Source organism: Solanum pennellii, chromosome 2 (genome assembly GCF_001406875.1).
Source record: "Solanum pennellii chromosome 2, SPENNV200".
Taxonomy (NCBI): Eukaryota; Viridiplantae; Streptophyta; class Magnoliopsida; order Solanales; family Solanaceae; genus Solanum; species Solanum pennellii.
Genome location: NC_028638.1, coordinates 42919067 through 42946092, shown reverse-complemented (window position 1 = coordinate 42946092; position 27026 = coordinate 42919067). Strand labels below are relative to the sequence as shown.

General features: G+C 33.3%; 2 protein-coding genes across 2 annotated transcripts in view; both read left to right on the top strand.

Annotated features, from left to right (window-relative positions):
- The first annotated feature begins 1822 nt into the window (after positions 1 to 1822).
- Positions 1823 to 5617, top strand: LOC107009238. Its single transcript, XM_015208539.2, has 3 exons — positions 1823 to 1992; positions 4472 to 4624; positions 5140 to 5617. The coding sequence occupies exons 1-3, from the start codon at positions 1877 to 1879 to the stop codon at positions 5240 to 5242; spliced, it is 372 nt and encodes a 123-aa protein (XP_015064025.1). The 5' UTR covers positions 1823 to 1876; the 3' UTR covers positions 5243 to 5617.
- Positions 5261 to 27026, top strand: part of LOC107010034 (protein ANTI-SILENCING 1-like) — a 25358-nt gene continuing 3592 nt past the window's right edge. The window contains exons 1-13 of the mRNA XM_027914197.1: positions 5261 to 5317; positions 5416 to 5556; positions 17205 to 17285; positions 19299 to 19691; positions 19783 to 19951; positions 21474 to 21614; positions 21696 to 21821; positions 21926 to 22051; positions 22137 to 22213; positions 22607 to 22633; positions 22818 to 22910; positions 25084 to 25162; positions 25263 to 25353. Of these exons, the coding sequence (XP_027769998.1) occupies positions 5261 to 5317; positions 5416 to 5556; positions 17205 to 17285; positions 19299 to 19691; positions 19783 to 19951; positions 21474 to 21614; positions 21696 to 21821; positions 21926 to 22051; positions 22137 to 22213; positions 22607 to 22633; positions 22818 to 22910; positions 25084 to 25162; positions 25263 to 25353 (1601 nt within the window). The remainder of the gene's footprint in view (positions 5318 to 5415; positions 5557 to 17204; positions 17286 to 19298; positions 19692 to 19782; positions 19952 to 21473; positions 21615 to 21695; positions 21822 to 21925; positions 22052 to 22136; positions 22214 to 22606; positions 22634 to 22817; positions 22911 to 25083; positions 25163 to 25262; positions 25354 to 27026) is intronic.

Here is a 27026-nt window from a genome sequence, read left to right as displayed (position 1 = left end):
CATTATTACAAACACAAGGACCTTTTGTAAAAGATGTTTCATCAAAATGTCAAACCAAAGTTGGAAAAATTGTTGAATTTTAGTAACAATGGAAGTGTTATTTGGTCAACTTGTTTGTGTTTGATGTGATTTTCTTAACTGACTTGGGAAGAAAATTGGGAAATGTCTACAAAATGCTATTGTCTTCGTTTTTTCGTTTGAAAAACTATTGCAAGTGGATTCACTTGAGTCTTATCATGCAGAAAGCAGGAATATATATATTTTTTTCCCTTTTAATGCCACTTTTAACTAGTGAGGTTCCTTGAGAAAATGAGATAAGTAGTTACTATATGAGTATGTTTATGTTGAAAAAAAGGTTCCTTAATTATACACTTATCGGATTAGTCTTTAACTATTCAAGAACTTATCAGCTTTGTCTCTTAACTATAAACTTATCGATTTTAGTCCTTTAAGTATCTAAAAACTTATCCGGTTTGGTCTTTGTCTATTTTTAAATACAAATAGCTTAGGTTTATATTAATAGAAAGCGACTATTTATGTCATTTGTTAAGTGATTTAATAGTTTCTTTATGAGGAAAGGATCAAAAAAGTCCTTTTTCTTTGGGTTAAGGCTCAAAGTGATCCTTGAGTTTTCACATGGAGCACTAATAGTCCCTCATGTTTGCAATATTGGTGCACTTTTGATCCTACTCCAAAATTTTACCTATTTTTAGCATTGATTTTATCCATCACCTATGTATGGGATATTCAATCGTTATTTTATCTATTTAGTAGAAATAACAACTCCATATGAAAAAATATGACAAAAAAAAATACTTTGTTTTGTTTAGTAGAAATCGTATTGCAGGTAAAGTCGAGAGGTTTATCACGATTATTTCACATGCAATAGTACAGTTTTTTCTTTTCGTGCAAAGTCATATGTTAAGATGTTTTTAGTTTAGATGCAGTAATATTTCTAGTGAACAAAACAAGGTATTTTTCTTATCAGTTTCTCTCAGATAGAATTATTATTTTTATTATATGTATAAAAAGACGATTGGACATTCCTAATATAAAGTTTTGGACAAAATTAATGTTAAAAAATATGCATAATTTTACGGGAGGATCAAAAGTGCACCAATATTGCAAACATGAGGGACTATTAGTGCTCCATGTGAAAACTGAAGGATCACTTTGAACCTTAACCCAAATGTGAGGGATTATTTTGAGTCTTTCCTCGTTTTTTTATAAACTTGTTTCGAGTTTTTTTTTATAAATGAAATCTTGAAAATAACACATGGTAATTTTGTAGGATCATATTCTTTTCTTCACACACAATAAAATACATTTCAAAGTTACTCAAAGGGTCCTTGATTCATCATTCTTGATAAAAAAAATCTAAAAAATTGAGAAGGTTAGCCATGTCAAAAATACTTTTGAAAGATAAACTATTAGAATAGACAAAAATGCAAGTCGAATCGGTTGAAAAAAAATATAATTTTCTTTTTTTCTTTCTATCTTCCTTCATAAGAATTGAACACAATAGCGCTATACCTTTTTGAGAATACTAATAAAAGTGATCTCACATTATTCAGACTTGGATAAAATACAACTTGCTAAATTAAAATCAGTCCATTCAACAGTGCTCCTTTGCTAAAATAGAAATCCATAAAAAATATATTTTTTGAACACAAGTTACTATTTTAGGAGTTTTCTTTTTTTTTTTTTTTTGAAAATTCAGACAAAATATTTTTTGAAATAAGCAATATTTTTTAGGTCTTTTTGGGTGGTAAATGTAGTTTTGCAAACTAGAGAGGCTAGACTTGTAAATTATCGAAGAAGAAGAATAAAAACACTCTCCATGTTTATACAATATAGTTAAACTCCACAGAAAAAAATGGAGGAAACAGAGAAAGAATTCATCAAATCTGCATCCGAAGAGATTTCCAGTGAATTCAAAACCCTAATCAATGCTAAGGATTTGGATTCTTTGAAGCAATTGCAAAACCTCATGTAATTCTCTTTGCTACCCGTTTTTCTTTTTTCTTGGAACTCATTTGTGTATAGAAACTCTCTCAAGTAATTTCTGCTGTAATACTGATCCCGATTACGCAGTGAATTAAAGGTTCATTTGGGTTTGAATTCTGTTTGTGGTGTGCTTGATGTATTTGAAGTTGTATTCATTTTGTATTCTGTTCAGTTGTCTCATCAGGTTATACAGTTTAGGGTGGACCCAAGATTGGTTTTTTTCCCTTGATTTAGATAGAGTGATTGGATTATTATGGTAATTTAGGATACTGAATGAGTTGGGTATTTCAGAAAATGTTTAATTGATAAACCAGCCTTCGATCACATAGAAGTTTTCTAGCTGTTGTGGGGAAGGATCTCCAAAATGGTTTTATTTTTACTTGATTTTAGATTGTGGGGTTCCTTTATCTTTGCTGAATCAAACCAGTTTGGATAATTAAGATAAGAAGTGTTAAGTTTAAGATGGAAACGAGAGGATATGTTGCCTGGTTATGTGATTGACTGATGGATTTGTGTGTCCTCTTTTTTTGGAAACCAGAATGTGAATGCATGTATGAGCTCTAATAGTAGTTTCATAACTTAGTTCATGTTAGGATTAAATGATGACATTTCCTTTTTAGATTTCACTGGCTCGCAGAGCCTCGCCCGATAACCAATATTTTTGCTTATGTTTAGCACCCTTTTGTTTTTTTTAGAGCTAAGTTGCTCGAACTCGGGTGCAGGTGTCCGATTCGGCTGCCGGGATTCCCTTTTGTTTTGTTTAGAGGTTGGATCCTTCATGATCTAATTTTTAAGATTCGGGGATATGGATCCATTTATCGATACGGGTGCGGGGATTGACCTAAAAATAATTAAAATATCTAAAAATAGAGCTATAAAACCTAAATTATAAGATATTATGTTGAGAACTTGAGGAGAATCCAGGAGATTAAAGGAAAAGGAGTAACATAGAAATTTCTAAAAAAGTATTCCAATTTCTTCAATTTCACCTTATTTTTTGTATTGATTAAAGAAATACTAAAACTGTCTGGACTTTCCCCATCTATTTTGGTCGAAGTACCCAAAATTGGTTGTCCAAATTGGACACGGATCCCACACTCATGTCGTGTCGACACGGGTGCGGCACCAAAAGTGAAGAGTCGGGCAACTTAGGTTTAGAGTATGCTGTAATGAAGCTAACAGCTTTCCTTTCGTAATCCTTGCATCTTCTTGATGCCAGCAATACAACATCTTACTTTTATCCCAAACAAAATCATGTCTGGACTTCCAAATTACTTTGGCGCTACATGGTGAATGTTTAGTGCGTGAGGTAGCATTTCCAAAGTCAAAGTTTCCTTTATTGCAAAAAATGACTATCTTTCATAGTTGTTGAGTCTAGATGTAAATCAGATGTTTTATATGTAAGCAATTAGAGCCGGGCATGCCCAAGTCTCTCTCCTTCTATGATTAGCCAAGAAGTTAAAATTAGGACTGGGGAGCTGTATAGTGAATTAGTGATAACAATCTTCAATCTTTGAATGCACTTAAGAGTTTAGATTGTCTATTGTATCTGATCTTGACTAAAGATCATCTGGTTCGTATTTTTATATTTCAAAGCTCTTCGTGCATCAAGTGTTGAGATTATGAAAGTTTCTTTTGAGATATGTTGGCTAAGTGCTAACAATTGCCAAGTCTCGAAGCATTCAGTACGCAATGTGAGACTGCCTTCGGTTTTGTATATTGAACTTGTAAAATCCCCTCTTTGAGTATGTTGAATTTGTTGCAATTTATCCATTACAAAAACATAAATCATCAAAATGCTCATATCTATCATATGATTGGGTCTTTACCCCTTGGATCAGAAAGAAAGTTCCACATAGCAGTATTGGAATTTAACAACCTGGTGATTAAGAATGAGAAAATATATGGGAACCAAAAGATCACCTCCTTACTGATCTCTTATAGTGTTCTCATTTGCTTGGAGAAATTTTCCTTAAGAAGCTTTATTTCAGTCATTTATCAGGGGAAAAAAGAAGAAAAAAATGATTTGAGAGAATTCTTATTAGCGTTAAGTTCACATAGGGAACTCCTAAAAAAGTTGCTGCCTGGAAGATCGTAAAGTACCTAATGTCTTGTTTAGGGCTCTGACTTTTGGTTGAGTTTCGTTTGTTTCTCTATGAAGTCACCCATATGCTACATTCAGAACATACTCAAAGCGTTTGAAATCATGACTTTTATCTGAGCACTAATGCTGTTTGTGATTAGAACGTGGTCATGAATATCAGCCCGTTCCTGAATTTTTCGATGCTTCCACCTCCTTTAGACTTAACTTTTGCCACCCTTGTGATGACTTTTTGTCATAATTCTAGAAGTGGTTTTTTACCATGTGTTCATAGGTTCGTTTAGTCCTTTTTGTTCATTGTCTTATTGTCATTCTTGGTGCCTTTTTCATGATTACCTTATGTCTTGTATGCTCAAACTGCAGATTGGGACGGTTGCAGGACAGCAATGCAGTTCTTTCTCACTTCAATGAGTATTCAGAGCATTGTTACGCAGAGGTCTCGGCAGATTTCTCTAGAAATACACGTCTCTTAAAATCTATGAAGTCAGACCTTGATTACATATTTCTGAAGTTGAGGTATGATATTTCTTTTCTTCCGTTGTGTTAGTCTCTTCTTTCTGAATATCAAATATCAGTTTCCAATAAATTCCAAAAGTAGCGCGATTTGCTTGACTATTCTGTATGACTGCACCTAATAAATCATCTTTACTAAATTGCTAGAGATAAACTACTCAGTTCATTATTTGAACTTTTCACTAGAATCTACTCAATCTTTTCATCCGGGAATTCTGTGGAACACAAAAGTAAATGTTACTTGGGATTTTCTTCTGAAAGATGCATTTTTGCTATCAGAGCCATCATCTTCATTTCTTCAATTGTTTCATGCGATATTTTGTGCTACCATTTCTGCAGTTTCATCCAACCTCATAGTCTTCCGTTGAGCATTTTGGATGATATTGTAATGTTACATGAAGTCATAGAGATACCCGGGCATTCTTAGACTACTGGCTGTACTCTCAAAATCGGGGAACTTCTTTGTTTAGTGGTTAATCATTTTCTATTACTTCTAAATGTTTGTTTTCCGTTTTCAGGAACATGAAGGCAAAAATCATATCAACGTACCCAGATGCTCTTCCAGACAATACAACTATTCAGGCACTTGATCAAAGGCCTGATCTTGAAATGCCACAATAAGTAAGTCTGGTAATGTAAATGGTGGGGAAATGTTTGGCTGCTTCTATTTCTTCCATTGCAAATATGGAAAAGCTGGTTTAGGGTGGATAGTCTCAACTGTTCTTATCTGATAGTTCTGCAGCTGTATATTTCAAGTCGCGTTATGATAAGTTGTGGTCTCTCCTGAACAGTAGTTGTACTTCGATTTGTGCTTTGCATATACCTTTTCGGGGGCAAGGCATGGATCTGTTTATCGTAAGGATTCTGAGTTTTCGATTAAAACTTTGATTGATGATGCCATGAAAGAGAAGATATTTCGTTCTCGGAATGAAAATGTATGCCTTGTTATTATGCTTATGACATTTTTCTTATGCTTATGACATTTTTCATCTGCTGAACATAGAGGGAAAAGAATTGTTACTTTAAATACTATTTGAAATACTTGGCAAGAAGATCAACAGGAACCATTTTTTGTTATTAATCACAAAATTGCTAATTTATTAACTTTACATATATATAATCTATAGTTGTAAAATTAATTTTGATTACCATTATTTTCTAATGTGGAATTTACAAATGACAAAACACTGAGGTGATGGAGTGACATTATAACTTTGACAATATAGCGAAATGGTAAGATCTTATTATAGGAAAGTATAAAATTTCGAGACGTATATTGCACGTGTATATCAAAACATGTAACATAAATAATAATCTTTCTTTCTATTTTTGTTTGTCATTGATTTTTATTTTCTTTAGTACTGTGTATTAAAATTTTAAATATAGAATTTACAAAATGACAATTATATAACGAGTGACATATCATAAATTAATGATAAAAGTTTGGGGTTTCTTTTATTTATATTTCCTAAATAATTTCCACACGATTATAGTGATATATATATATATATATATATATATATATATATATATGATGTAAGTTTTGTTGAGATGGTCTGAATGAACTTCTGGACTATCTCTGAATCCGCCCCTGAATTAATACATCTATATATTTTATTCTTCTCACGCAATTATTTTGTTGGGAGTTCTAGTAAGAGAACTAACATCAATTTTTAGAAAATATAATCATAATTTATAAACTTATGCTAATGCAATTGCATACTGAATTTGTGATTCTTTTTAGTTGTTATTTACTATATTTTTTGGATGTGAAAAATTAAAGTAGATATTTTTATTACAAAACTAATCGGGAAAAGGATCAAGAATATCTCTAACTTGTTGAAACTGGTTTCAAAATATCTTTCTTTCATCTTTTAATCTAAAAATGTCCTCCTTTCACCTTTTAATCTAAAAATACTCTTAACATCAATTTAATTAAATTGAATTCTTTACTAATTAGTTAATTCTTTTATTTATTCTATAAAATATATTTTAAATTTAGATTCTTGATATTAACTCATCCCAAAATATTTAAAATATTTAAGTCGAAGAAATAAAATAAAAAATCTATTGTGTAAAACTAAAAAAAATAAAATCTCAAAATTCTTATTCTTATTAAAATAAAAAAATGGAAAATCTTAAAACTTATATTCTTTCATTTTTTCATAATAAATTCTTTACAATTAGAGTGACAATGTTTGTGATATTATAATTGCTATTACTGTATAGTTTTTAGATTTGAAACATAATACTGTATAATTTTTCCACGCTAATCCAAAGCAGAAAAAGAAAATAAGAGAAATTATAGTTTGGGACACCAAATTAAATTATTTTATAATTGATGCCACAAGAATGAGTTTTTCTGAATGGTGTAGAAAGTTTTATTATTTAAACTAGTTTTGTTATTTAACAATATCAAAATAAGTGATAGTTGAGTGATATTTTAATCCTAAATAAAACATAAATGATATTCTAAGGCAATTTCTTTAACTTGGGTGACCATTTGGGAAATTGACTCAAATATTAGAATTATAAAGCTAAATGAGAAAGATTATTCTGTAATTGTTTCATCGTTTATTCAAGTTTCTGATTCATTATTATATTTATTTATTGAAAAGTAAATCAAAGAAAATACTAAATATTGATATAATTAAATTTTAATATGAAAATTTAATATTTTGAAAATGACTTCAAATAAATTTAAAAGATGATTCCACAAAGTAAAACATAAAAAATATTGTATAAGACATAAAATAAAACAAAGATTTTATTGTGTAAAAATTAAGAATAAGAATTTTAAAAATATTATTGTGTTATTTTAATAATAAGAAGGGGAAAAATACAAATATAACCTCAAACTATCATAAATGATATGCAAATATCCACTGTCATATTTTTGGGATTGGTGCTCCTATCGTCCGAAAATTAGAGCATATATGTCTTTCAATCTAACGGAAGACTTAGTAAAGACACATGGTGCAATCTTATCCGTCGATCCAATATTTAATAAATATCGAGTCAGCGAATAGGATTATGACACATGTATGTCCGTTGGTGCAAACAATATATATATTTTACTTTTTGGACAGTAGATGCATCAATATCCTAAAAGTATGATGGATGATATCTGCATACCATTTACGATAGTTCAAGGATATATTTATCCTTTTTCGCTAATAAGAATAAGAATTTTGAGAATTTATTTTATATTTTCACCCAATAAATTTTTTTATTTTATTTTTTAGACTTAAATATTTTAATTGTTTTGGGATAAATAACGAATTAAACCAATTAGTAAAGAATTTAATTTAATTAACTTGGGGTTTAAGAGTATTTTTAGATCAAAAGATGGAAAGAGAGGTTTTTTTTAAAAAAGCCTCATTTGATTATTGATGTGTAAAAAGTTACAATTTCGAGTTTGTCATTCCAAACTTTGTACATGATCATTGAGAAAAGACTAATAAAATATGAAAAATATAGACACAATTCAAGGTGGATCATACACAAAATGAGAAGGTTCAATTTTAATTTGTCTAAAGAATATGAAACTCCATTTGTCCATATTAATTAGCCCTCAAACGTTGCTGGGGAGATTAGAGAGGAGAATTTCCATGAGTTGATAAGGATCGAGATGGCCTTGTCCTTCTTGTTTTCATCTAACGTAATACCTATGGAGTAGAGTTTGTCCTTGATCTCATTAGTAGGTTGGGAGGTAAAAATATCTCAATTCCAAGTTCTTTTGTTAAGGAATTCTTTAAGGTTTAAAATCCACTGGCATGACATTGTATATAGGTCTCCATGAGCACCACTTATCATACCAAAAGGATATCTCTCCTTTGACAATCTTTCACTTTATATGAGACTCCATCTCGTCTTTGATGTCGCAAATCGCTTTCCAATTCTGGAAATCTCCTTTTATCTAATAAGCATTTGAAGGGCGAGAGTTGTTGATCTTGGGCATATTTATATGCCCATAATGCTAAGTATGTCCACATATAGGCCTAGTTTGGAGTCACAAAGTGTATGTTTAGAGTCTTATGGAGTCATTTCTATGTTTCTGAGCTAACCGACATGATTAATTGTGTAAGGAAGCTAAATGGGGAGAAATATGCACAAAAAGGGAAAAAGAAAGCATTCTGAAGATTTGAGACAAAAAGAAGAAAGGAAAAAACTGAAGAAAAGGTTCCAAGGCAACTGCGTGTTTCCTTTGGTCGCGCAGAAGAGAGCGAAATATTAGCCAAAAATTAAAATTTGAGGCAGAGAGCCTCGTGCAACTCACGCGTCGCTCTATAGAGCTTTGTTAATGAATCTACAATTTAAAGACTGCCGCGCATCGCGCGCCTGAGCCCCAAATTGGCCACTTCGACTTTTAGTATCAATAGGGTTTTATTTTAGTTTTATTATCATTCTTTTTCTAATTTCGAACGGAAACACTGAGAGAACGAAACTTTAAAGTTTCTAGGGTTCATTCTCTATCTTTTTTCTTTTCAATCATATTGTGATGATTCAAAAACATTGTAAAATTGATTATCCGATTATGAGTAGATAAATATCCTAGTTCTAGGGTTGTGGCTACATGATAAATTTAATCCTTTGAATCTGATATTGGATTTTATAATGAATTATCATATGAATCTCTCTTATGTTTTTGCTTTTGATATTTCATGCTTGATCACCATAGAAATAAATATATTGTTCGAATTGAACTCGAGAAAGAAATAAGAGGATAGACGTGGAGCATAAGGAGCTTGTTTAACTCTAAATATCTAGGGTTGATTCGTTCCTAGGAAAGGGATATACTTAAAACCTTGCTTGGGTCACCATACATGAAGATATCTTAATGCTCAATTTTTAATCATTCTATCCCCGATCAACAATGTAGTTAGGGTATTATCTATTGTAGGCGATTAAAGGTAGGGAGACCATGATCATACATCTAACCTTATTAAAAGATAATGCTTACATGATTTCTGGTAAAAGTTGAAACCCTGGATCTTTCCCAAATCATTGTTTGAAACTTAAGAAATTGAATCGTAATAGTTATAAGTTAGTTTAAGTAGAATTAGTTAATTAACAATCTTTACAAAATCTGAAAATTTCACTTGTGTTGAATTACAAGTTGGAGAAATTGATAAATTCTAGTCATAAATCCCTGTGGGTACAATACCTTACTCTCTAAAAGAGAAACTGTATTACTTGTACGATCATGTGCATTTGCGTGTGCGATTAGACCGCAACAGAGTATTTGCCTAGCATAAAAGAGCTTCAAAGGGAGTTGGAAGTTCTGATATCCCACCACTGTTTAACTCTAAAAGCTTTGCTAGAATCAGTAATGCTTCTAAAGCAAGTTCGTCCTTCAATATAAGGATAACAAAGACTTTTTCATGAAGCCCAATGGTATTTTCCAGCATTTTTCTACCCAGACCAGAATAATCTAGCCACAAATTTTTCTATGAGATCCAACGAACCTTTTGGTGGGTTGACAACAATCAAAAGATGGAGAGGAAGTGTCAGGAGCACGTGTCTAATGAGAATAACTCTACCTCCCATTGAAATTAGTTTAGTATGCCAACCCGAGGAAACTCTCTTTGAACCAAAAATAAAAATGAAGGATATAGTTAGACCTAAAGGTGGAAGGAGGGTATATTTGAGCCATTTTCAATAACTTATTGGTATTTTTCACCATATTCTCAAATTAAACTGAATAGATCATTATTATAAGCTTTTTTTTTAATTGTGGGCAATAACCTATTTTTTATTAACATAAAAGGAGCCAATAATATTTACAATGACCGGCCCAAATGAGTCCAGCAAATCACTAAAACAAAAACAAACTAAACCCTAAATAATATAAAAACTAAGAAGAAATGAAGTCTAGACAAAAAGTTGAGGCTTGATGCTTGTCGAAGCAAGTCGATCTAAGCCTCTAGATCATTTTTGAAGGCGTTGTTCGAGAGTTCGTTGAAGACAAGCTTAGAAGTGCGGTTCCATTCTGGTAAGCTTAAGCATAAATCTCTTCTACGATATCTCTATCGAACCCTAATTCTCTATGTTACGGCACACCAACCTATCTATGAAGAGTTATTAAACTGACACATATCCCTGGTTGACTCCTAGGGTGAGTAAATTAGACCTGAAGAAAACTTCCTTGAGGACATCTTATCTAGTAATTATCAATTCTTGCTTTCTACATTCAGAAAAATGAGGCTCGATCAACCTAGATAATATAATAATCGCTCCCATTCAATTCATATCTAATGAGTTGAACCCCACATAGGATTAATACCAACATCTAGAATTGGATCTATGAGAAAAGATATTAAATGTATGAGATTGAGTCTGAGTCTAAAACTATATAGCACCAACACCATACTCATATGTGATTTGCACAATTGAGGGTCACAGTCTCAAGCAAAACTCATAGGTGAATTGGACAATAAACTATCTAGCAGAACAAAAGATAATACAAATTCATCCGTCTTAAATTTTTATCATAAGATACACCTCAAAGCTCTCACCAGGTGCATAATACGTAATCAATAGAATCTAATCCAGACGAGATGAAGAGTACATACCAGATACTAGATGAATTTGTTAACAATCACTGAACCATCAGAGGTATAAAATGAGCTAAATAGACTTAACAAGATTGTCTTATCATAAAATAGGGAATACCCTATTTATCTGTATTGATTATCTTTCTGTCTACAACTGATATATCTTGAAACTATTTAAATTCAAAAGTACCAGCAAAATTAATAGCTAGATTAGTGGAATAATTCACAAGAATATTTTCCTTTCTTGAGGTGTTTTGTATTCTTGTTGTTATCAAAATCCTTATTCTGTTAATAGAATTGACTTCCAAAGTCACACTTCAAAGAGCAATTCGATCTCCTTTCAACATATTGATTAATGATAAAGACTCAGATTCCAGTATAACTGATGAAAATCTATTCTCCAAACAATATTCAAGTCATTCCTTCAAAGCCATAGCCTTAGCCTTAGCCAATATGTTTGTTGTGTCTTGCACCTTAGGCCCTTTGCTTCCACCAGATCACCAGAAGAATTCCTAACATAAAATGCAATAGTGCTAGGGCCAATATTACCTCTTGATGCCCCATTTGCGTCAAAGTTTCACCACCCAAAAGGAGATAGATTCCACCTTACCACCCTAAATATAAAAACAGGCCTAAAACTATTCAGAGCAATCAAGTGAGGTCAATTATTTAAAATATTGATATATTTAAATTTCAACTTCATAAAATTTTTTTATAGTGTTGAAAATACCCCAAATAACCTATATTAGTAGAGTAGTATTTTAGTATTATATAATTTTTAAACAAAAGATATCACATTCTGTTATAAAATCAAGCTCATAAGAATATAATCATAAAGAGAAGTAGATAGAAGAATGAGAATTTTCTTCTTATTCAAGTGTATATTACAATGGTGAATGATATCTCTATTTATAGGTAGAGAAATCAACCAAAAGGTCACCATGATTAATGTCACATTAGTAGATACATTTCTATCCCAAAAAGATTCATCACCTTGGGAATACATATCCATGATAAGGATAAGTTTATGATAAGCTTAATGGACAATCCACTTAATTCAATGTATTTATATCACTCCCCCTTGGATGTCCATAGATAATGCGCCTCGTTAAAACCTTACTAGGAAAAACCCTGTGGGAAAAAATTCTAGTGAAGGAAAAAGAGTGCACATATCTTTTGATACGCACTATTTGTTGCCTCATTAAAAACCTTGCCAGGAAAACCTAGTGGGAAAAAACCTCGGCCAAGGGAAAAAGAGTGCAACGCGTATTATACTCCCCTGATTGAAACATCACTTAGTTTCTTGTGATGATGTCTCCAATCTTCGTACATTGTGGTTGGTATATTCTTTTTCAAAGAAAAACCACACATTTCTTGAATATGGTGTGTCATTTATCTCAACCAGACGCACTTTCGACTTGCTTCATGGAGGACTTTTATTTCTGCATAGCAACATTTGCTTCATTGATCGTCAGGATATTATTGTGCCTCCACATGCAAACACATAACGTGCTTGAGATAGAGCTTTATGCGGGTCAGATAAATATTCTACATCTGCGTAACTAATCAATTTTGTCTTGGATTCCTCGGAATAGAATAAATCCATAACTATGGTCCTTCGAGGATATTCAATCATGTGCTTAATACCATTTAAATATCCTTTTATCGGGGAGAAACTGAATCTTGCCAGTAAATTTACTGCAAAACAAATATCTGGTCAAATATTGTTAGTAAGATGCACTAGTGCCCTGATTGCACTAAGATAGAGTTTCATCACCAAGAATCTTCATCCTTCTTTTGAGATCAAACTGAATCATCATTTATGTCAAGTGATCTCATAATCATTGGGGTACTCAATGAATGCGATTTATCCATATAAAATTGCATCAAAACTTTTCAGTGTATGTGCACTGTTAGACAAATATTTCATTTGTTAAATTATCAATCTGTAGGTCAAGACAAAATTTTGTCTTACCAAGCCCTTTTCATAAAAATACAAGGACAATTAGGGTCATTCTTTTGTACCCTTTTTCTTCCTTGACTATTTCAATCCATATAAGGATTCTTGAAGCTTTATTGAAAAAGTTTCTTTCAAACTCTTATATGCTTCAGACACCTCGATTGTTTCGAGGATTTTCATATAACCTTCATTGTCTAGCTAGACATTACAATTATTCATAACATGCATTCAAGTTTTTCATATATTGCCATATCAAAACAAACCTCATTGCATCCACCAAAGGAGAAAACATCTCCAATAATGTCAGGATTTTTGCGAAAACCTTTATGCCCCAAGGCACAAATCGTATTTGATATCTTACGATTATACTATCGCATAATAATTTATTTGTACCCTAGTGACATTATACCTTGATTTATGGACTACTTGAATTGTGCATTTTACTTGGCCAACCATTTATCTGTCCACACTATATGACAGATTTGAATTCAAGATCCTCGTCACAATTTATATCATTGAGCGCTACCTCATATCAAAGATACCGTCGACGGTTATTTGATATCGAGTCCAACAAGACATAACTTATCGAGATCTCTTAATTTTTCATTATTTCAGGTACCTGAACCTTTTTCAAGATTTTATGAAGTGTTATGTCAATGTGCTCTTTTATAACACTTACCTCATCATGACCATATTGATCATTTGCTCCTTCCTTCTTCAAGGAATTTTATATTTGGAATCGATTGGTCTATTACGCTTCCGGCGTATCATAGACTCTGTCCTTTAAGGACTTCTTATTGGAGCATTTGCAGCTGAATTATATCATAGGGTCAATGCATTCATCTGGCAACTGATTTGCAACATTATGCAACTGAATTATCCCTTGAACTTTAAGTTCACATATTTATTTAACGAGGATCTAGATAATTCATAATTAACCTCGCACATGATTTTCAGCTGTCAATCATCTCTCCCCCTAATGTTAGAAAATCTAACATTCATTCCAACCTTATTTGGAAGCTCATCTTTGTGCGTGGTGGAGCAATTAAATTCATAACCGCACATTCAACATTTTAGATGAAAATTATATGGTTCCTGACCCTGAATCAATTTTAATGGGGAAACCTTGTTGGTTTGATGCATACATGTGTTGCTACATGTTAAATAAAATTATCTCATACCAAATCTTATTTGAGAGTTTTGTTCTCATAACCATGATTTAGCTATAATTGGAGGCATACAATTTCTGCTAAATCAACCAGCATTATCAATATAATTTCATAGTTTGGAACTGTGCTCTTAATTTTAACAATTCGAGCAAACAACCTTACAAAAACCAATTTGTAAGTTGACAACAAAATACATGTGACCATCGCATAGATGCATCAATCATATAGTTGCAAATGATCCACATGACAGGTGAATGGGCCCATATTCACCCTTTTATATGTTCCAAAAATTTTAGGGGATTACAATCTTAACTTAGCTGGTATAATGATCATTTTATCAAGAGAACAAGTAACACAAGAGAATTCTTGAAGAATCTTTATTTCTTCATCATATAAATCACCTGAATTCTTAATCACGTTTGCATCACATTTCATGCCAACTGATCTTTATTTTAGTGCACTTATAATTTACTTTTACATGTGATTTCATCAGCATGTACATGTTTGTATGGAACAAACAAGAGGAAAAGTGGGGTAATCTTTTACATAAACATTTATAACCCTCTTCAGTTGTAGTGATTTATAGTCTCAATATTTATTTTCAATTCATCCGAAACTTAAAAAGTTTCTTTTGAGACTTACTACAACCCCAATATTATTCCTCTGATAATAGCACAACTCGTTAGAGCTTGCAATTAATTTTGTGTACTATCACATATTGCATGACACCATCCCTATGGTGAGCATCTCCTTCAAAATGGAAATTATATTATTATTGTTATGGTCAAAATCATTACGAGCAAGACGTCTTTCTTGCTTTACTTTTGTTGTACCATAGCCAATGACAAATTTGTATTGCCACACAATAATGACCACAATCCTTATAGGCAAGAACTATTTCTTTCTTTTGCCCTTTCAGTAGTTCACAATAAACATACCATAGTGACGTATAAAACGTACAATACAATTATCCATTTCTGCCAAATAAAATTTATTTCCTCTCAAATCTCCCGTAGAGATGAGAAGTGACATATATTATTTTTTCTCAAACCTTCCATAGAGGTGAGTTGTGGCATATATTCAACCTATAATGATTTTATCACATCTGGACCCATTCTCTTATAGAATGGTCGAGCATTCACGATACTCATCACAAGTCACATTCTCTTCAAGGAATGGACTAATTATTTATATGTACTTCATAAATTTGCATTATAAGCACATTGTCATGGCTTTAAAATTCATCATATTTCCATGACACACCTCAACATCACTTTGAAAGATCAAGTGTACCATCACTTTATCTTCTTGTATCATAATAGAGGATTTATAAACTTGTCAAATTATTGGGTTGTCAACATTCACAAGTCTAATGACCTTTCATACCATTTTGATAATAAAAATTGCCTTCACATTTTGAAGGACTATTTGAAGAACTCATAGTGTTCTTCCTTTTATCATTACCACAATGATGACTATTATAATTCTGTCCCTCCACGCCCTTATTCATATCATTAATTATTTGTCATCTTTCAGACTAATCATTCACTGCTACCACATTCATATGATTGAATGGAGCAAGTCAACAGGCGGATTTCAGAGTTATCACATGTTGCTACCACATTCTTTTCAAGGAATGGAGCAAATTCAATATGATGAATTTCAAGACATTTCATCAAAAATATATTATTTTTCTTAGTCATCATTTTATCATCGCTATGGTGCATTGGCTCAAACTCAATGTCTTACCCATATAAGGCGTGTTACGCCATAATTCTATGGGACTTGAACCCAATCACGGTGCATCAAAACTCTAATTGATGTCTTACCCTTTTGGTGCGATAGAACTTGAATCTATCGTCTTATCCTCAAATATTTTTCATTATGATGCATCCGGACATTAACCTGATGTCTTACCCTTTTGGTGCGATGAAACTTGAATCCATTGTCTTACCTTTAACCAACGGTATAATAAACCGAAGTACAACATGATTTATTCTTTGAGTCTTTCAAAACAATCAAAATAATATTCAAACTCATGCTATTAAAATTTTATACCTTCTTCCATTTAAGAAGTTTTGTATAGCATGTCATATTCAACCAATAGTAGTATATGTCTTCGGTTCCTGATAATTGTTAGTGACTGAATACTATTTTATTCTAAATCATAAAATATTTTAGAAAATACATACCTAATTTTATGCATATAATACTTTGATCTTCATAATGAGATCAACCAAAATATGAGCTAAAGAAAAACAAAAACGCACTCTCAATTAGATAGAGACTCGTGCTGATAACGTGTTATAAAATCAAGCTCATAAGAATATGATCATAAAGAGAAGAAAACAAGAGAATTAGATAGAAGAAGGGGAATTTTCTTCTTATTCAAGTGTATATTACAATGGTGAATGATATCTCTATTTATAGGTAGAGAAATCAACCAAAATGTCACCATGTTTAATGTCTCATTAGTGGATACATTTCTATCCCAAAAAGATTCATCACCTTGGGAATACATATCCATGATAAGGATAAGTTTATGATAAGCTTAATGGACAATCCACTTAATTCAATGTATTTATAACACATTCAAATTTTTTTTTGCAATTATTCAAAATAATTAATATTAAGAATAAAATTGACTCTAAAAAAAAAAAAGAGTACAACACTACTTAATTAAGGAAGCACGTGGTGTTGTGTGCATGAGAGAATGGTGCCAAATGTTAATCACAACTCCTCCACGTAATTACCGCTTTAATCCTCATTATTTTTTTTCTTAACGAAGAGGACTTTCTTTGAAATTATTGCGAATTCCAAGACATTAACAAGAAATTAGTCTTTAAGTACTACTCCTACTATGATATTATTTCTAGTAAAAAAAAAAAAGCTTGCAGCTCATCACATTAGCAGAGTTGTCACATTTTCTGCAAAAACAAGTACCGTACAGAGAAGAAGAAGACGATACGCTAACTCCAGTAACCGTCTCTGTTTTTTTTTTGTTTTTGTTGTATTTGTATCTCCATTGCTCAAGGTTTGAATCAGCACTTCTATTTTGTGTTCACATTACCGTTGTTCACGTTGTTTTTGTGGGCGATTGTATTCTAGAAACTTCTAGTATGTTTTAGGATTTTTATGGAGTTCATTTGATAATTTTTTTTTCAGTGCACTTACTTGCTCTGTTTCCCTTTCCGTTCTCTCTCTCGGCAACTTGTTTTTTCTTCAGGTATGTATGCAATAGGTTGGTTTCATAGGGTTTGGATCATTTGGTTTTTGATCATTGCTGTGTATGGATGTATGGTTAATCGTTCTACAGTTTCAAGTAGACGGAAAAAACTATGTACTCAGATGAATGTGTGTTTTGGTAATTTTACTTTGATTGCATTTGTCTATCTCTTTTTCCTTTTGTTGGATTGCTAGTACATTATTTTATTTTATTTCTTTTCTGGTTCAGTTTTGTATATGTTCTTGGTTTTTATAGTTTATACTGTGATTTTATTGATCTTTTGTGTATTTGGGTGAACTTGTGAAGTGTTTTTTGGGTAAGTGATTGAAAATTTGTGTGATTTATATTTTTTGCTCATCTCGTGGATGTGTTGGACTTTAGAAGCATAAAATTTTACTTTCTTATGGCATTGATGAACTATTGAATCTGTTTTTTTATTCTGGTGGGTATTTTCCTTTGCATTGCATTCTAATAGCTCTCCTCCATTTCAACCATCCTATTTTTAATTCTATCTGTTGCATCTATCATACTGTTCTTTTGGAATATAATGTCTAGATATCTAAATTATCCACATTTAAGCCGGGGTTGTTGAAAGTGCAAAAAATTCTAAGGTCGCTCTAAGCGCAAAGCACAAATAAAGTGTGAGCTGGGTTTTAATGAAAAAAACGCAAATGAAGAATAAATACAACTATATATGTTTAGTCCAAGACTAATACGTATAAGCATGAATAACATGTATGGACAATGAATTTGATTTTTATAATTGATAAAATAAGATACCAATTGATTAGTGTCGTCACTTTGGGAGATGCTTAGAGCCTTGATGACGGCATTCAAACACGCAATAAGCGAGGCAAAAGCGCCGAACATGTTTTGAGCCTCGCTTAGGGTTTAAGTGTGCTTTAAACGCGCCTTTGACAACACAGATTTCAACACTGTAATCCCATGTACATTGCATTGTAGGAACTAGCATATATTGCATATTTCATGTCTTTTTTGTTTAAATATTTATTTTGGGAAACATCCGATACTTGTCATCATTCGACAATCATGGAACTCCTTTTTTGAGTCTGGTAAAGTATTGTGTATATCAGTTAAAAAAATTTTGTACTAAGTTGGTACCAGAGAATTACAATCATCGGAACATTTCTGCAAGAAAAACAGAAGGAAATGGTTCCATCTATACACGATTCTAGTCCTGCGGTGAGTTAATGAATTCAGTCAAGCTATTCTAATCATCTTTAACATCTTGTAGGTTGCATAAAAAATCCACAAGCATGAGTATTTAATTTACTGTACAGTTTCTAGTTTCTCTTCGAAACATCTTGCATTTCTCTCTTTCCATGTAGATCTAGTAATCCTATTATGATATGTTTTCTGGAATGAGATACTCCAGTCATCGCGATGCTCCATCTTCTTTTCTAAGAAAAAACAAGTTCTATGTAATGTGCTAAGATACTCTTTTGAGTTTTATTATATGTTCAATTATTGAATCCCACTTCAAACTGAAAATGATACTTAAGAGGGAACATAGAACATTTTTTCTTTGAATGGCTTGTTCTTTTGGAGTCTACCTTTGTTTGCTTTCTTTGTTTCCTTCTTCTAAAGCGAGGTCTCAGTGTGTGGCTTTCTGCTTTCTTCGAATTCTCTATGAATTTTGGGTCTTTGCATATTATTATGCTTTTATGTAATTGTAGTATGTGCACATCTACTTTTTTAGATGGTTGTTAGTTGTCAATGACAGGCATATGTCTTTCCATTCCAGATCTTCGAAAGATTAACATCAAATTGTGATAAGTATCAAATGTTCCCCCGTCAAGAAGCAGTGGAAGAAGATAGTCCCGAATTTAGTTGGGGTGCCAAGAAGGGAAAGGGTGCCCTTAACAAGGATGTCCAATTTTACAAGTCATTCACTTATGCTGGAGTCGAATTCAACTTATATGATTGTGTTTACATGTATCGTCATGGTGAAGAGGAGCCAGACATTGGTAAGATTGTTAAGGTGTGGGAAACGAAAACACGGAAAAGGTTAGTCAAGGTGGTATGGTTTTTCCGTCCCACCGAGGTAACTCATTGGTTGGGTAATACCAAGGTGCTTGACAATGAGTTACTGTTGGCTTCAGGAGAAGGCGTAGGGCTTTCAAATTGTAATCCACTGGTAATTCTTTCACTCAGCCTTTTAAAGGTATAATTTTAATCTCATCTGTTTTTAGATGTAATGGTCTGACCTCTTTGAGATATTATTACAGGAAGCCATTACCGGTAAATGCAATGTTGTCTGCATATCAATTGATAGGAGAAACCCTCAGCCAAAAGACAGAGATTTGGAAACAGCTGAGTTTTTATTTTATCGCACCTTTGATGTCGGCACTCAGGAGATATCTGAGGAATTTCCAAGTTCAATAGCACAAATTGAAGGCAGCGACTCTAATTCTGTTGCTTCATTTCCATTCAGTCCCACAGTGTTATGCATTTTATGGTTGGATGGAACAGCTTGTTAAATGCTTGAATGGTTTCTGCTTCTCAGATTTCTGTGTCATACATTTGGTTTATTTCGTTAGAACTGCTTTAACATATGACACTACCTTTCAGAATTTTGTTTTCTCAAAATTTTGTGCAACTTATTTGAAAACATTTTATAAATTCTTCGGGAACCTCGGTTTTATAGTTGCTTAGGATTATGTAATACATTTGAGGACATTGTCTAAATGAAGAATTCAAATAAGTACAAGGATAAAGATATATAAATACCATAAAATAATTTCCACTACATTGCTGTTTAAAGGGGTAGGACTCTAATTTAACTGACTCAGGTGCTTATTGGTTTTCCTGTGCTCTCGCCCATGCACGTTCTTGTTACAGGATTATCTCCATCACTTGATGTCTTCTTTATTTTGATAAGATAAAAGAATAATAGACAGAACTAGATAATTTTTGCAATATATAGCAGAACATCTTAATATACTATTTCACTTAAGTGTTTTAGTCAAATTGGGATATGTGAAGGCAATATTGCTAGCATTCAGGTTGCTTCTTCTATAGAGGTGGAAAATGGAAGAATAGTAATAAATGGATGTTGGACCTTCATGGCTATTCACAATTACACATTCATTTATGCATTCCCATTCATAGTCATTTGGTTTCAGCCTCTATTTTTTGTCACCTGTTCACCCATTAGTGTTGCCTTTTATCTGATGCATATCTAGAGGGTTGGGTTTCCTAGGACTCTCCAAAGCTCTATGACTTCTGGTGCAGTATTTCTTCAACATTCTTGGAATTGAGAGCAAGGTCTTGTTTCTTTCAGTTTTTACCTTTCATTCACTGCTTTTTAAGTCATGGCGCCAGTTCTTGAATTTAAGGAGCTCTAGTGATGGATATATTGGTATAAGTTTCTTAGAAGTCTTTATTATGTCTGACAGCTTCGTTTAAATGAATGCATTGGATAATGTACTAACCAAAGAACTGTAGTGATGGACATATCTAAAGAGATGTAGTCATGTCTATGATAATTTGACGTTTCATGGTTGGCATTTTGCTTAGCTTTTAATCCAAAAATAAGTTTTGTAAAATTCTCCTCAAAATCTTGCTTATTAATAAAGAAGAAACATCTTCCAATGACTCTATGTAAGTGTTTGCTGTGACTTGTGAGTTGTCAGTATAGGGAGGATGCTGGTGTCAACCGAAGTGGACATGTGCTCTTTTTATTGTATCACACATCGCCAGACACGTGAGGCGTATGATGTAAATTTCTTTGGGATGAACCAAAATGTCTATTTCTTTTTGCTTAGCTTACTTGTATGCATGAAGGTTTATATTGAAACCTAGCCTCTGAGTATAAGTTTGCAGTATAATCTGCTTCTTCAGTTTTTACATTCTTACTCTACTGCATTTAAATACTGAAAATCAATGATTTGAGGCATTTCACTCACTCCTGCTGCAGTGGAACACTTCTTTAATAAGGTGACAGATCTGATGCAGCCTCTTCATTATGGAGGAAAAGCAAGTCTTGACAAGCCACATTCATTTGGAGGAGCAACAGTTAAAACAACACTGAAAGACGACCAACCAGGAAGAAACAGTCGTAACTACTTGTAGACATGTGTGGTAAATTCTTAGTTGTGATGTCGACAACCTGTGTTTATTTTCAATTCGGCTTTTGCAGAGTCGACATTGCCACGTGTGGCTCTGGTCAAGCAAACTAAATCCTCCACAAAAGATGTTGCTATGGCAAGAACGGACAAGTGCACTACCATTTCACAGTGTCAGGTGACAGAATTGGTAGAAAGAGGTGATTACTCGGAAAGATAATGGGTTGATTCTTGTAAATTCATATATGAGCTTAACTGTTAATCTGATCATTCCCAGAACTGAATTAAGTCCCAATTATTTTAGGCGGACAAGGCAGACAGGGCAATGTTTCTAAGACGGACAAGACTGTTGCCAGAACTGAAGTAAAACATTCATATTGTACCCCGTCTACTAATGCTTTGAAGAAGAGGAAGCTTCAACACTTATCAGGTTTCTTTCTTACCTGTAACTTTCTCTTAGAGACAGTGAACAAATTATTACGGATGTTGTCTGATCGGGGATATGATCCTTGCAGATACTACAGCATTTGACCAACATAAGATCATGAAATCCACAAATCAGGTCATTGAAGTAACAACAAGAGCGAAGGAGGTATTCCTTTTTCTTTTTTTTTTTAAAGTATTAGGGTCCTTTGAAGGATTTGATTCACATAGAAAACATTTTCCTCCTTTCGTTTTGTAAACAGTGCTACGAAAATTGAATATTAAGGTTTCCCTCTATAATCTGAGTGCTCATACCTGGCATAGTGTTTCTTTTTTGGTTCCGGATTTTTGAAGTACTGCATCCTTGTTTGATGAGAACGGACACTGGTTTTTGTTTTTGTTTGTACTAAACTTGTAACTTGATTATTTGTATCTGTTTGCTGGCCCCATCTGTTGTATAACTAAACTTCAGGTTGATAACTGATATCAATGATTGGATACTGTAAGAGACCTCTTAACCTGTTTTGAATTTAGTTCTGATATGATATCTTTTTACTTGCAGGCTGCTAGCACATGGTTTAACGAAGGGGTTAGTCTCCTATCTCCATTGTTATATTTATTCCAAAGTGTTTTCTTTTGAAGTTAAGTTGGTTGGGAAAATGATGTAAGCTTCAACTATTTAGGCAAAAGTAGAAGATGTACATGATGTGTTTAGCCTCGAAACAGCTTACTCTATATTTTGTGATTTACATATATTATTTTGTTCCGCCCAGCCATGGTATGATAGACTCCAAGCAGCTCAAAAGCGTGGCACACTTGTGTTACTTGAGAATCTTGATCCTTCATATGCATCAACAGAAGTGGAGGTACATAGAATGAATTTTAAGTCTATTTCAGTTTAATATGTGCTTTATTTTGTCCATTTGAGGAATGGAAAATGAAATATTACTGTGTCATTAGGTGTAACTCTTGTGTTAATTCATTTCGTAGACATGTGTATGTTTCCATTTCTATTTCGGGTAATATTGTTTCCAAAGCTCTTGTAAGTCAAAATGTATGTGGTAATAACTTGTTTTCCCTTTTGCTTTCTCTTTTCTTCTTCCTTTTTTGACGAAAATAAAAGTTTTACATGAATTACATTTCTTGTATTTTAACTAACTTCTCTTTTGAATTATTGCTATACCTCTTGAAAATTCCAAAAGCAAATTTTTGAATAACCTTACATAACTTATGTTAACCAAGGTTATTGCATCTAGTTTCAGAATTGTTCTATAAATTTGTTTACTTACAAATGTTAATTCTCATCTTCAAGCCACTATATTTAGTGAGTCCATTAGTGGTGATGGTATGTTATTAACTTAAATAGCAGAATTAAACAAGGAAAACAAACAATAGTTGCAAGTGTTTCGGGGATAATTCACTGTCATATATATCTGAAATTGAGATTAGAGCTAAGCTAAAATGTAATGACATAGAAATGGAAAGTTGGAGCTCCATAGATAGCTCAGATCTGCAGAAAGTAGTACAAGAAAGGAGGAAGAGAAAGAGAGAGAAGAGAGTTGAGGAAAGAGAGGAGAAAAGTTCATAAGTTTTCCAGAATAATGGATGCCTCTGCCGTTTCTATTACTTTTACTACTGGCTTCATATCAGCCTTTGAGCATTCATTAAACGCTAAATGATCCTGGCCCTTCATTCAATTTCCAGTCTAATCACTTCTCCCCAATACTTCTATGGTCTACCTCTACCTCTCTTGAAACCATCCATAGCCAGCCTCTCATACCTCTACACTGGGGCATTTAGACATCTCCTCTTCGCTTACCCAAACGATATCAATTTTGATTCCCGCATTTTGTCCTTCACCGAAGCCACTCCCACCTTGTCCCAGATATCCTCATTTTTAATCCTATCTCTCCTAGTTTGCCCACACAACTATTGTAGCATGACTAGTATCGCCATTTCTGCAACTTTCAACTTTTGAACGTGAGAGTTCGTGACTGCCAACACTCCGCCCCATACAATATAGTTGGTTTAACTACCACTCTGTAGAACTTGTCTCTAAGTTTTGGTGTCACCTTTTTATCACACGAACTCAATATGTAAGCCTCCATTTCATTCACCCTGCACTAATGCAGTGAATGATATTCTTGTTGATCTCTTCATTTTTTTCTATAATAGATCCAAAATACTTGAAACTTTCTCTCTTTTAGATGCCCCCAATGTCGAGCCTCACTTCCATATCTGTGTCATACATTACATCATTGAACTTGCACTCCAAGTAATTTGTCTTGATCGTGCTTAATCTGAATCCTTTTGACTCCAGGGTCTATCTCCAAATCTCCAGCTTAGCATTAGCTTCGTCATGAGTCTCGTCAATCAGAACTATGTTGCCTGCAAATAACATACACCTTGACACCTCACCTTGAATTTGTTGTGTGAATGCCTTCATCACCAATGCAAATAAACGGGCTTAGCTTTGGTGCAACCTCATCAAAAATGGGAGGTGCTTCGAGGTCTTACCTCCATCGTACATGTCCTTGATCTCCTTAATATACTCCACATCAGACCACATGTGTTCAAGTATGTGACCATCTCATCTAAAATCTCAAGCTCTTAGAGAGAGCATACTTTCTATTATTTTATTATATTCTCAACAACAGGTACACTTCTAGCCTCCAAGCATCTTTGTAGAACCTTCCTTGGAGCTTTGTTGTAAGCCTTTTCTAGGTTAATGAAAATCATGTGTGTGTCCTTCTCTATGTACTGCTCCACCAAGCCTCCTTACCAAATGAATGATTTCTATAGTTGAGCATCCCGGAATGAATCCAAATTGATTCAAGAAAAGTTTCACGCCTCTCCTCAAATATTTTCTTATGTCCTTTTATTTGGTAGAGATAGATATATCAGGACAAATTTTTCGTCTGATATATATTGTGGTGGGTTTTTTTCTTGAATTAATTCATTGTTGTTTTTGCTCCTAGTTTTATACTCGAAGAACTTGTCTCATTTATCTTTCTTTGTGTTTCATTTTCTATATTCTAGGATATTGTTTGGCATGCCTTAAGGCAAAAGGTTAGTGCAAAAATGGTGCCGCATAACACCTTCTCTAATCCCCTAAATGGTAGGCCATCGTGTATCTTATTCTAAAATCCTGAAGTAAAATTTATTGACATTTTTCTCAGTGAACTCGATGTTTTTTTCTCTCGCATGAACACTACCAGGAAAAGCATTTGTTATCTTCAAATCAAGTGAGGCTGCAGAAACCGCCATTTTTGAGTTGAAAAGGACGTGCCTTATGTTAGGTGATGGAAGGTACTAGATCGGCTTGGCAAGTTTTGTCTCACCCTTTGTTTGTCTTGTTGATTAGATGTTTTTTTGTATGTTCTTACATACACCTTGCCAGTTAACATTCCTTTTTGACAAACTATGCTTTTTGTGTAATGATCTTCAAAGTCCTCGATGACATGAGTTAGTTGGTAATGTTTCAAAAGGCAGGGTGGGGCGAGACGTAAGCCTTGAGATGTGAGGAGTAAGCAAGGCCCATAAATATTTAATTTTTTGTTTTTGATAAGTTAATATAATAAGCATATGAATCACAAAAAAGTAAAATTACATTAAATTGTAGAAAATTATAAAATTAGTGTATGTTTATGAATGTAAGAGTGAAGGATGAAAGATGCATCACACCTATAGCCTGGTGGTTATCTACTTGGAGTTTTAAACTGATAGTTCCTAATAGTTCAAAAAAATAAAAATGACAATTGTATAAAGTTATTGTTTGAAAGCATAAAAAAGGAATTCACAAGTATTTGAAGACAAAGCTTTTGCTCTGTAGTTTGCACTTTGCTGATAAAGAGCCAAAGAATGATTGGTTGCTCTATAAACGACAGAGAAATGATTATGAAATTAGGATAATAATTAAGAGGAGACTTTGACTTTTGAGTTTGTTTCTTTTTAGTGAGAATTTAAAATTAGCTATCTTTTGAGTGTTTTAAGAAATAAAGAAACTTGCTAAGCAATTTTGATTTTAAGTTTGAGTAGTTCTCTGAACTTACCCCTCAAATGAACTTCCGGAAGATTGAAACCTACGCTTAAGTGAGCATATGCTTGGGAGGTTAGAACTTATGCCCCACGATAGTTTTCCTCTGCCAATCCGTTCTTGTGAGATATAGCCCTCCTAGCTCCATGGCTTGCCCCGTGAGTCGCCGTTGAAAATACTGATTTAGTTTTTTTTAGTAAACTGTGATATATTACCATACCAACAATCAAAAAGTTACACCGAAAGAGCACCCATTATCTCGACCCCGTTCTAGGAAGATTGCCAATAATCAGTAGGCCTCCAAAATCAACCAGCTAATTACAAATTGTATGTATTAAATCAAGAAGCACACTTCCTGCCTCTTTTTGTGTATTGAAACATATCTAACCTCTCTCTAACATATCTTCACACATCACACACATGTGGTTATCGCACTATCATCAGAAATCTATCCTTTGTGCGTAACCTCCCAAGAGCCAGCTAATTACAATATAATGTTACGTTTGTGCATTGTAATTCTACTCCATATTAAGTCAGCGGTGTACATTCTTGGTGCAGCTGGCAGCACAGTACCCCTTTGAGACAAAGTATTTCCTGTTAGCAGGGAGACAATAATGATCATCTCCTTGTCATCTTCAGCTTCAGTTTTTGCAGCTTTTTCCAGTTGCAGAAATCATCTCCTCCTTCTATATACATACCATTCACCCATTTTATCCATAATAGATCTTTTTTCTTCATCACCATCCATATAAATTTTCCGAATGCAGCCATATTCCACAACCGACAATTCAGACCTTCATACTTCTTTGGTTGACATAGCTTATCCAAGCCACAAGTGATAGTTTTTTCTTTTCATCAGTACCCCACCAAAGGAACTCCCTACACTTCTTGTCTACCTTCTTTAATGTGATCAAGGAATTATTAATACAGCCCCCCCCCCCCCCCC

Bases quoted from the DNA above. Each gene is read 5' to 3' on its own strand.
- LOC107009238 (XM_015208539.2), top strand. From the start codon at position 1,877: ATGGAGGAAACAGAGAAAGAATTCATCAAATCTGCATCCGAAGAGATT. The intron at 1,993-4,471 runs GTAATTCTCTTT...CTCAAACTGCAG, and splicing joins AAGCAATTGCAAAACCTCAT to ATTGGGACGGTTGCAGGACA. The intron at 4,625-5,139 runs GTATGATATTTC...TTCCGTTTTCAG, and splicing joins TACATATTTCTGAAGTTGAG to GAACATGAAGGCAAAAATCA.